The sequence below is a fragment of the Malaya genurostris genome, chromosome 3, assembly GCF_030247185.1.
Source record: "Malaya genurostris strain Urasoe2022 chromosome 3, Malgen_1.1, whole genome shotgun sequence".
In the NCBI taxonomy this organism is placed as follows: Eukaryota; Metazoa; Arthropoda; class Insecta; order Diptera; family Culicidae; genus Malaya; species Malaya genurostris.
Window position 1 is genome coordinate 128,748,511 of NC_080572.1, and position 11,971 is coordinate 128,760,481.

Sequence of the window (11,971 nt, forward strand, 5' to 3'; positions counted from 1 at the left end):
TCACTGACTCTTCGCGAGATGATAGTAGTTTAACTTTCATTTATGTATCTATAAAATCAATTACCCATGATACTGGAAGGGTTTGTGCATTGGTGAAGCTTGTTATGATACAATTGGAGATAATCGTAGTTGGATGGACGATACGATTTGTGTTGTCTCAATGAAGACTAGAGTCACTATTGTGATTAAGATTTTTTCAGCCCTAATGATGATGATGATTTTTTTCCCATAAATATGTTTATTTCATAAGCAATATACATAAGTTTTTCTTCGTCATGGCATCCACAATACATAGTACTTGAAACCTAATAAATTCCGAATATCATATTAGTATTTTGGTATTCATTAGTTAGTCTAAACACTGTTGTTATCAAACGATTTACTATTATAAATTATATTAAATAAAATACATTTATTTTGCACATGATCTTATAACTACTTTTAATTTGTTTGTATCATTTCATCACTTTTATTTAATATAATATAGCTGGCTATTGGTTGAACTCATGGAAGAGAATCCAGTCCAAAATAAAACAAAATTTAAATTTTAACTCCAATGGACTTAATGAAATGATAAAGAAGTTTCGTGATAGAAAGGTCACGACAAGCAAGAATGTCGCGAATTGGGACATTGGATAGTCTACCTTGGGTACGCAAGGAATTTATTAGTTGAGATCTGACATCACGATACTCCACGCATGTCCAAACGATATGATCAATATCGCGATAACCTTCGCCACAAGCACAATGAGTATTCTCGGAAAGTCCAATTCGAAGAAGGTGTACATCTAACGTGTAGTGATTAGACATGAGTCTGGACATCACACGAATGAAGTCCCTACTCACATCCAGTCTCCTGAACCATGTTTTTGACGATATTTTAGGAATAATTGAGTGCATCCATCGACCCAAATCTTCTTTATCCCAAGAAGCTTGCCAGATGGCAAGTGTTCTTTGGCGGGACGCGCTATAGAATTCGTTGATAGCAATCGGTCTCTCATAAATTTCACCCTCTATAGCAGCACGTTTGGCTAAACTATCGGCTCTTTCATTGCCTGGAATAGAACAATGAGCCGGGACCCAAACAATTGTGATTTGATAATTATTATTCAAAATGACGTTCAGGCACTGTTTTATTTTGCCCAAAAAAAACGGTACATTTTTGCTAGCAGCCGTTTGAGCGAATGCTTTCAATTGCACTCAGACTATCTGTGAAGAGAAAATGATGGTTTGGAGAAAATGTGACGATTACACTCAAGCTATAATGAACTGCTGCTAACTCTGCTATATAAACAGATGCAGGTTCTTGAAGCCTAAATGAAGCCGAAACATTATTATTGAATATATCAAACTCAGTAACCTCTTCAATTCGTGATCCGTCCGTGTAAAATATTTTCTCAGAGTCAATATGGCTGTATTTATTTGTTAAATTTTTTGGGATTTCCATCGAGCGTAGGTGTTCCGGGATTCCACGCACTTCGCGTTGCATGAATGTGTCGAAAAATAAAGTTGAGTCAGGGACGTTTAGCAGTCTGTGGCGGATAGGAATGTATCTTGAAAGGTCGATTTCCTGTGACATATGGTTAAAATATACTGTCATAAATTTTATTTGAGATCGAAGCTCAACTAGCCTTTCGAAGTTATTAATAATCAGGGGATTCAGTACCTCACATCTTATAAGCAGTCGCGATGAAAGCTCCAAAAACGATCTTTCAATGGAAGAACTCCCGCCAGAACTTCAAGACTCATTGTATGTGTCGAATGCATGCAGCCTAAAGCAATTCGCAAACAACGATACTGAATTCGCTCCAGTTTGATAATATGAGATTTGCAGCGAAACGAAAGCAAACGCATCCATATTCCATCACTGAAACTATCGTTGTCTGATACAATTTTATTAGATCTTCCGGATGAGCACCCCATCAAGATCCTGTTATTGTTCGAAGAAAATTTACTCTTTGTTGGCATTTTGTTATCAGATACCTAATGTGTCCTCCCCACGTGCATTTGGAATTAAACCACACCCCGAGGTATTTGAAAGTCAAAACCTGTTTGATCGTTTTTCCCATCATATGAAGCTGAAGCTGCGCGGGATCATGCTTTCTTGAAAAGACGACCAGCTCTGTTTTCTCCGCAGAGAGTTCGATACCCAGATGAACAGCCCAAACGGACAATTTATCTAAGGTATCTTGCAATGGTTTTTGCAGATCAACAGCTTTGGGTCCAGTAACTGAAACCACGCCATCATCTGCCAATTGTCTTAGTGTACATGGAGTTACTAGACTGCTGTCAACGTCAATCACGAAAAATTCTACAGGAGCGGACTGAGGCATGAGCCTTGCGGATCAACAGCCTGTATTCTGCCACGCGTTCCGAGCGGCGTGCGTCGAGGATTGTAGGGGTGTTTCTTTTTGATCGGGAATGTACAAAAACGGGTGCCGTTAACACGAACTTTTTAATCATTGGCACTTTGCAATCTTCGACTTGTTACTCTCTTTTTCGTAATTGTAGGATTTTCCTTGTATGAAGGATGCCTTTGCTATACTGGCTTCTATAGTAGAATGTACTGTCCGGTTCTGGATTCCAGCTTCTCTTTTAATCAACACTCTAAGTGCACTTTCGCAAAACCGTTATCACTCGTTATCTCTTTCGGTAACACTAAAGTGGATCTACGCTTCTTGTGCTGTATGTTTCGTTCACGAAAAATAGCTATTATCCCTAAGTAAATGTTTCTTCTTCCACTTGCTAACATCAGGCTATGTGCTGACAAGTCCAATATTTACTTTTATTTATCACTACTCGAAAACTGCTTTCATGCTTCTCTCTCAGCCACATTTAGCAGATTATTACAATTCAAAATTGTTTTTTCGTGCTTTTCTATCAGCCACATTTAGAAGATTCTTTTCCTATCACTATATTGTACACGGAATGGTACTACTTAAAAATAATTATTAACACGAGAACGACCTTTTTCCTTGAAGCCCGAAAATTTGAGTACAAGTTCAGCTAGCGATTTTAAGCAGAAAGTTCGTCCGGCTTTCTCCCGAAGTTCTACCAAAAGCCGAGATCACTGTCCCTATGCCAGTGACAGTGACTAGTGTCCGTGAAAATGACTTTGTCTCTACAGGCTGCGGTTACGCTGATATGAGGGTTCGCTTGACTAGTTTCCTTCACAACTTCCTAATTTTTTTCTACAATACTAGCAAATTCAAATGAAAATTTGCTAAGGGCGCTGCACGGGAGATCCATGTAACTAATTCTGAATGTTGCCCAATCGCCATGTGAAAAATACATGCGTTTCTCTGACAAAAGGTTGTGCAAATAATTATTTATAATCGCTGGAAGTCCATGTTGATGGAGCTTGTCTGAAAGAACATAAATGGAAACTGAATCAAATGCTCCTTTTAATTCTAAAAATACAGATGCCATTTGTTGTTGAGCGAGGGCAATTTGGATGTCAGACGAAAGTAATGCAAGCAATCATTCGTGCCTTTATTTCTACGGAAGCCAAACTGAGTATCTGACAACAAACCGTTCGCCTCGACCCAAGTGTCGAGATATCGAAGAATAATTTTTTCTAACAATTTTCTGATGCGGGAAACCATTGCAATGGGTCTATGTGGGTTGTGGTTAGAAGCTGGATTCCCCGGTTTTTGAATGGCGATAACTTTCGCTTGCCTCCAGTCAGGTGGGACAATATTTTGCTCAAGAAACTTGTTGAACTATTCCAACAAACGTCTTTTTGCAAGGTCGGGTAGATTCTTCACCAAGTTGAGTTTAATTCTGTCCAACCCAGGAGCGTTATTGCTACAAGACATGAGTGCTATGGAAAATTCCATTATTGAAAAGGGGCTATCAATGGAACCATTATTTGGAGAAGACTCCCAAATAATGCTCTGCGTAGGAACAGAATCTGGACAAACTTTCCACGCAAAATCAAATATTCATCAGCTGAGTATTTCTCACTCTCATTTCCTACGTTACGAACCCGCTAAGTGTTGCTGACAGGAAAGTACGGTAACAGTTTTGAATATTGATAAAAAAGAATCCGCACGAAAACAAATATGAATAGTGATAAGAAAGAATCCGCTAGATGTGGCTGACAGAAAAGCACGAAAGCCGTTTTCGAATAGTGATAAATAAAGATAAATATCGTATTTGTCAGCACATAGCCTGAAGGTAGCAAGTAGAAGAAGAAACATTCACTGAGGAATAATAGCTATTTTTTGTGAACAAAACATACAGCACAAGATGCGTAGATCCACTTTAGTATTACCAAGAAAAGATAACAAGCGATTCTGACAGAACATACAATGCAAGATGCTTAGATCCACTTTAGTGTTACCGAGAAAAGATAACAAATGATAACAGGTTTCTGTGAAGATTTTTCTGTCATTGTGTAGTCTGCTACCACTGTGTGAAAGTTTTACTTGTGAATTAAGAAAAGTAAATAAAAGTTCAAAGAAGAACAAAATAGTTTTTTTTCTAATTGTGGAAACACCACTTTAATCCTCGACGCACGCCGCTTGGACTGCGCGGCAGAATACAGGCTATTCACTACATTTCTTGGCTCTATGCTCTTGTACTTGGTTTCTAAAATCAAGAATTTTTCAAAATTCGCAGGAGTTCTTCCTCCTCGTTTTAAAAACGCCTTGAATGCATTTTGTTTTGCGTTTTTAGCATCTGAGCACTCTTTGTCCCTCCAAGGGTTTGGAGGGCTTCTGTTAGGCGATGGGCCAAGAAATCGTTGTTCTGCGGCCTCCAGAACGAAAACGAACAAACGACAAAGTCATATTCTTCAAGTGGGGGAAGCTCTTCCATTGAGTTCAAAGTACTTGAGATACTACTTTGGTATTTAATCCAGTCAATATTATTTGTCAAATCATATGGAATATTAACTGAATTAGCAATGCCTTTGTTACTGCTAATTGAGATGATGATTGGTAAATGATCACTACCGTGTAAATCAGGAAATACTTTCCAGGTGCAATCTAGTCGAATTGAAGTCGAGCAAAGAGATAAATCTAATTCACTTGGACGTGCAGGAGGTCTTAGGATCCGTGCCATGCTACCCACATTTAATACCGTCATGCTAAAATTGTCGCAAATATTATATATTAAAGATGATCTGCTATCATTGTAAACGGAACCCCACATAATTCAGTGCGAATTGAAACTTCCCAGAATCAATCGTGGAGCAGCTGTCCATTTCATTAGGCTGTCGTTGTCCAACTTGAGCTCTTGGAGGAATATATACCGAAGCAATGCAAATGTCCTTCCCTTTAATGTTTATTTGACAAGCAACAACTTCTATACTAGAAGTCGAAGTAATGTTTAATCTATAAAAGGAATAACATTTCTCAATTCTTAGAAGCACTCCACCATGCAGGGAGTCCCTATCGAGACGTATAATGTTAAAGTCATTAAAATTTAAGGCTATGTTTGATGTTTCGCACGAAGTAAATACATCACAATTTTGACTATGCAACAAAACTTTGAATTAATCAAGTTTTGGGATGATGCTTAGACAATTCCACTGCAGGACAGTGATTGAATCATTTGCAGCGGATGATAAATTATCCATCAAATGATACAAAACCTGAGAAAGCTGGCCATTGAGCTGATAACTGTTTCAAAAAAGTTCTAGCTATTGAAAGGAATGCCGTTATGATGGTCTTTAGAGATTCAGAAATATTGAATACTGCGAAAATTCATTCTACAATTTCCGAAAACTTCAGTAATCCTGATGGTGGCTGTGAAACGGAGCCCACTGGAGTATTGTCTTTTCTTGTTCTAGTTCCTGGATTGGTTTGTGAATTTGACAAACCAGGAGGCACAGTTTTTGGTTTTAGATTTGGCTTTATAGATTTAACACGGGGATCTTTTTTGAAGATGTAATTTTAGGTTTCTTTTTTGGTATTTTGTGGTTTGGTAATTTCTTCTTAACAGACCTGTTCTTGACGGGACTCTTTTCTAGAGTCACCAATGTTATTGACCGCAGAGATTCCTTTCTGCAGCCACCAATGTAACTGGCGAGATAGACCAGTTTTTCTTGGCTCCTCTTGGGGCCACCAATGTTAATAAGGGGTATCTGTATGAAGCCTAGTGTAATTGTTTCGCAGCCGGATAGCTCTCGTAGCGGTCTATCCACCTTGAAAATCAATTACACTTCAGCTGCTTTCGGACAAGTAAGTTACCCTCTGACTGCAGTGAATTGCAAGTGATTTATTTTAACGAAATCTTAACTATACATACAAGTATTTTCTTTACAACAATTGTAAACGTTGCGCAACATTAATCGCAACATTCTCGGTTTTCCCTTTCCATCCCATTGCGGGATCCTAGCTCACACGTCAGCTATGTCAGCGCGCGCATCTAGTTTTACCTGCTTGTTTACAAAGGTATTATTTACTTCATACATCCTGGTGCGCGGCTCAGACCGATACTGTTTGTTTACATATTTTAGTCCTTATCGAAAGCTGAGCGGAAAGATTTTATTGCTCTAAATGTGGAAATTCCTATATTTGGCCCTAGACCCGCTTGAAGAGCGGCTTATCTCGGCTTGCACACAAATCATAAATCCATACCTGCTTTATTCAGGCACTACCCGACCCGATCAGAAGGGAATAGCAACCCAGTATCATAAGAACAGCATAATTTGTTATCATAGCATAACGAACTATTATATTGGTATTCATATATTTTGATTGAATTGCTATTAATAGTAAACCAATTGCTCGATCTGGTATAAGAGCTCGTTTAGTTCTTCTTTTGTTATTATCTAATCAAAAAGTATTATCTAATCAAAAAGTATGAGATTCCATTCGATTTAATGCGTTTTAACGCGGGATTATTAATCGGATAAAGATTAGATGAAATAAAAGGTTCACAGCATAGGTTTCGGTTTAGGGCATATAATAACGGCATTTAATTGGCTAGTAATACATGTAAACATATTTGGGTTTCCAATTATTTTGTATTGTTATTTTCATTTGATGTAACCTGCAGGAACACAAGGCATTTCATTTCAATCTAACTTTTTAACAAGAATAGCATCTGAAGAATGATACATTATTTATTAAAAGTTCTTTTTAATCAACTTGTGTTTGCTTTTTGCATATCGAAATGAATCTCATGTATTCACCGTTAGTTTCAACTTTCATACTAATACATTGCTTTAAAGAATCCGTAACTTTCATAATTCTAACTTCATCCGTGAAAGTATAGGAATACATATTAGGAAACAAACTAATAGTATCCAACTTTTGGCCAAGTATATAAATTATATTTGCTTGATCGCATAGAATAGCATGAATACGAAAAAAATTACTGTTGATCCAAATCCATGAATCATCATATTTGAGATCTGAGCAAGCAGCTTTTGTGCACAAATTTAAGCGATTGTAGTACAGTCTAGAATGATAGCTGAAATGACGTTGTGTTACATCATTATCGAAGAGGGTAGAATTATTCACAGTAAATATTTTTTGAGGATTATACTGAACTATAGAATGTTTCTTGAACCATATAGACTGAACCCACTGCTTAATGACCGAATCTTGAGGCACCCTGCTGTTTTGACAAAGTTTATTCAAGTAATATTTTTTTTCGATTTGAAGAACAGGTTTGTTGTTGCCACTGCAAAATTTTAATAGCATTCCGTTTCCTGAAAATGTTAAACAAAGATGGTTAATATTTAGTTACTGATGTTACATGTCTGTGTTACCTGATTCATAAGGAAACAATGATGAGTTATACAATGCTCCAAGATTTCGAACAGTTTCTGCTAAATGAGACATCAAATGAACGTTGTAAGTCATTCGTCCTATTCCATAAATAGCCTCAAATTGGCAACCAAAAAGTTTAAGCTTTTTATCGCACCAATTAATCATTTCCTCAGACAAATTTGGATCCAATAATAAAAATATTGTAGATGATAAAAGCATAATATGGTTCAATAAATGGTCAGGAAGAATTTTATATAAACTAGGATATATATAATGTAATAACATGGCTTCCCATTCGTTTGCTTTGAATTTTTTTACTTGATTCAATGAACGTGGATACCTCGGGAATGAGCTTGGAGGTCGGAAGGAGAGAAAACGTTTCTCAATATCTTTCATACGAAGTCCTACGTAAAATGGAGCTTTATGATTTTCACTTTCAGTTAGACTTGCCCATAACTGTTTCATAACCCCCAGAAGAACTGCGTGCATATAATCTGGAGGGTGACTTATTATGATATCGAATTCAGGCAGAGCCACGAAAACTGATTTATTTAATATTCCATGCACTTCTTGACCTGTAAATTGAACTTCATCCATCATTTTTCTAGTGGTCGCATCGTCACTTTTGGGATACCGTTGACTTGGATAATATCTTATTGGGCTTGCATCAGTAGCTTTTCCGGGATGCAGACACATTGTGCATCCGTAATCTCCATTATATTGCTTCATACACAAAACTTTACATCTTGCCACAGAATCCACGCAATTTTGTAGAAGACTGACTGTATAGTTTTGATTACCGATCGAGATACCTTTCTTTAGTATTCTTAATTCTATGCAAAAATATTTGTAGAGTAAATTAAGGTTGGGTTCTTCCTTTGATAACCAAAGTGCAGCAATTAAAAGGTTGTGTTTGTTGAATCTAAGTACTGGCGGGAGATTGTTAAGTGTAACGAAAACCGGATAAAGTGTTTTTTTTGTCGTACTCTTTCGAGACGCTGCACCATCAGTATTAGAACTTAACGTGAGATGTTTCTCCGGATGCTCTTTCATTAAACGCCTTGCTACGCGTCCTCGATTAATATCACAAATATTCTTATTTTCGATTTCCATGGAATGCTGCTCAATTTCCAGGCTATATTTTAGTACCATTTCACGAAGTTGTGGCTCAATAGGTATAGTTACGAAAAAATCATGTCCTTGTGATTTACAAATAGGGCATAATGTTCCTTTCTTGGGTAGGTTTGTTCCAAAATCATATTGACAGAATGTACAAAAATAAACACGTTTGGCATCATATGGGTTATTACGGAACTGAGACGCGAATGTTTCAAAATTTTCAGGGAAGCATTTTGTTCCACTAATAACATTTAGCATTTTCAATAAATCTTCTAGTGCATCTTGTGACAAGTTATGACGAACGTAGTAGTTCACAACCAAGAACAAAATTTCGGCTATAATTATATCCGAATTCACTCGAAATTGTGAATGATTCTTCTTCGAAAACACCTAAAAAAATAATCAAATTACCGAAAGTACTTTGAGCATACCATATTGACAAACATTAAAAAAAATCATTCCAATCGTTAATGTTGCCTGATTCATCGATATTTTCACCATTGTTTTGTATTCCATTGGGTATTTCACTGTCAACTGTACTGTTTAACTCATCAGCATTTTGTGTCTCTATTCTCACAAATTGATTAAAAAGTTGAAATGAATCGTGGTTTAAATTATCTTCATCTTGCCGAATATTGGGATTCAACGATTGGTTGGCTGTTTCATTTGTCGACGCAAAAACACTCCTTGGCACTGCTGTCAGTTCTGGAGAGATTCGGTCTTCAAATTCGTTCAAATATACATGTTCTTTATCTAAATTGCCTTGTGACCGACGTGCCGGTTTTTTACGCTGAAAAATTTTAGTAAACTTATCATTCCGATTCTGTATATTTTGATCAAATGTAAAATTTCCATTCTGTATTTCGCTCGAGTTCCTTATAAAAACAACATTAGAAGAACGAATTGCTGAATGCAAATTTCGCATTCGATCGAAATAATATGAACTCGATCGGAATGCAAAATAATGGTGCAGGTACATGAATCTGTATTCTGTTTACCTTTATTTCGTACTTCTTTCCAAGCATAGAAACCGACAAATAATCATAACGTCTTCTTCGAGACATCATATAAAAAGCAAATCAAATGTAAGCTAAAAAAATTGTTCACTTTACACAAACTTGTTTTCAAATCCCATACTTCATTTATTCAAAAAAAAAAAAAGAATTGTGCCTATGCATGGTATTTAACCCACCAAGTAGAATGTACTGGTGATCACATAAGTCTTTTCTGAATGCGTTTTTAATTTTCTCACGAAATTCTATATGGCTTGCCTCGGAATAAAATGTGGCTCAGAGCTTTATTGCTGAATTACAAAGTGGTGTTTTCTGGTATGAAGTTTTCATTTATGTGTTCAAATATTTCCAACATGATAGAAATGAAATAAAAACTGTTATTGTATCTAGACGATGAGCCTGCAACGGCAGATGTTTACGCACTAACACAAAAATGTTATCACCAGTTCATTCTACACCGTGTATTTAACCTGCATCCAAAACCTACACTGAAATGAAAATCTTATTTATAATCATTAGATTTGTCATATGAATCATATGCAGAATATAATTTATAGAAGTTATATGCAAACTTATAATCTTTATTTAAAGTGTACGTTAAACCTAAATAGACGTTACCATAATGAAAGTTATAAGAATATCCCATATAATGTATATAAAAATACGATGAAACTTAACTCGTTACATAATTTATATTCATTGGATATGTCTTATGAATCGTACGCAGATGGTATTTCACAAAAGACATATGACAACTTATCACTTATGAATCTAAATGATGTTCAATAAATTTTGTATCTTCATAATCTTTATGATATTGATAAAAATACCATATACAAGTTATGCGAAAAGTCAATAAAACTTAAGCCAATATAATTTAATATTTAATATTTCATTCAATTTCGTTCAAGGATATGCCCTAACGGATTATGAAATAAATACCCGGTACGTCTCATCACTCTGTCTGTCCAGTAAGAGGATTTAACTTATTTAATTATAGTTTCGGGATCCTAATTCTCCTTCGCAAAACTAACGACTAGTATAGCTCAAATCCTCGATAAAAGAAGTAGTTTCCGATTCGTTGTGCATCTGATTCGTCTGGTAACAGTAAATATCCGATGAAATCAGCCAGTTCCAAAGAAGTAAGTGTAGTTGAAATATAACAATAAATTTTCATTATGAAACTCTTCACATGCGAAAAATATAACAATAGTTTGATAAGACAATTATTTTTATTGTTTTTGATTCCCTTAAGCACCATTTTCCCAGCATTTTTATTAATTTGAATCTTATATGTATAACTTATTCAATAAAATAGCAAGCATTTGATCTATTTAACTGATATATAGAACTGGGATGACCTCCACCAAAAATTATATATAAATGTTATGAAACTAGTCATATGGTATAGATACCTATCTATATTAATTCGAAGTGAATATAATATGCGCTTCATGAATTGTTTCAATGTATGTTGTGTGGATATCTAGTAATGGTTATAGGGCGCGCCAATAAATTTGACTCAGACTGGAAACTTCATTCGTTATATGAAAATCTTGTAAAAATAACATTACGAAGAGTTTCATGTTTCATAAGATTATCTTGTATATTTAACATGATGTTGAATACACTTTGTAGCTATCAATTGAAATGCTAATAGTAAAAAATCATTAGAATATAATATAATGTGAAAATGAGAATTTAGCTCAGTGTATCCCCATACAGTAAGGGTTGCCAGTCATGATAATAAAAAAAATTGGAAATCATGAATTGACTTTGGAATATAGTTTATAATTAAACGCTGGAAAAAATTTTGGAAAAAGATGAGTTTGGAAAAAATGCTTCTGCAAATTTTTCAATTTTTCATTCTAGCTATGAAACAAGTTATTTTAAGCTATGTATACCATGAAGGGGTAGTACCAATATATTTAATTTTATTTCATATCAGCTTGAAATAATCTCATAAAATGAGTTGGATAGTCATCCTTTGACAGCCATCACTAATTTACTGGCATGCTCATTCTTATTTGAAAACATTAATGTGAAAAACTACCAAGTTTTGAAAATTTTTAATAGCGATATCAACCTATAGAACCTAACCAGGTTGATGAT

The 11,971-nt window shown here is 35.5% G+C and overlaps 1 protein-coding gene across 1 annotated transcript; it reads right to left on the reverse strand.

Moving 5' to 3' along the window:
- Window positions 1-6,898: 6,898 nt before the first annotated feature.
- On the reverse strand, window positions 6,899-10,018 carry LOC131436976 (uncharacterized). Its single transcript, XM_058605992.1, has 4 exons — window positions 9,845-10,018; window positions 9,291-9,636; window positions 7,727-9,236; window positions 6,899-7,666 (listed from the first exon to the last, which is right to left on the reverse strand). The coding sequence occupies exons 2-4, from the start codon at window positions 9,360-9,362 to the stop codon at window positions 7,092-7,094; spliced, it is 2,157 nt and encodes a 718-aa protein (XP_058461975.1). The 5' UTR covers window positions 9,363-9,636; window positions 9,845-10,018; the 3' UTR covers window positions 6,899-7,091.
- Window positions 10,019-11,971: the final 1,953 nt, after the last annotated feature.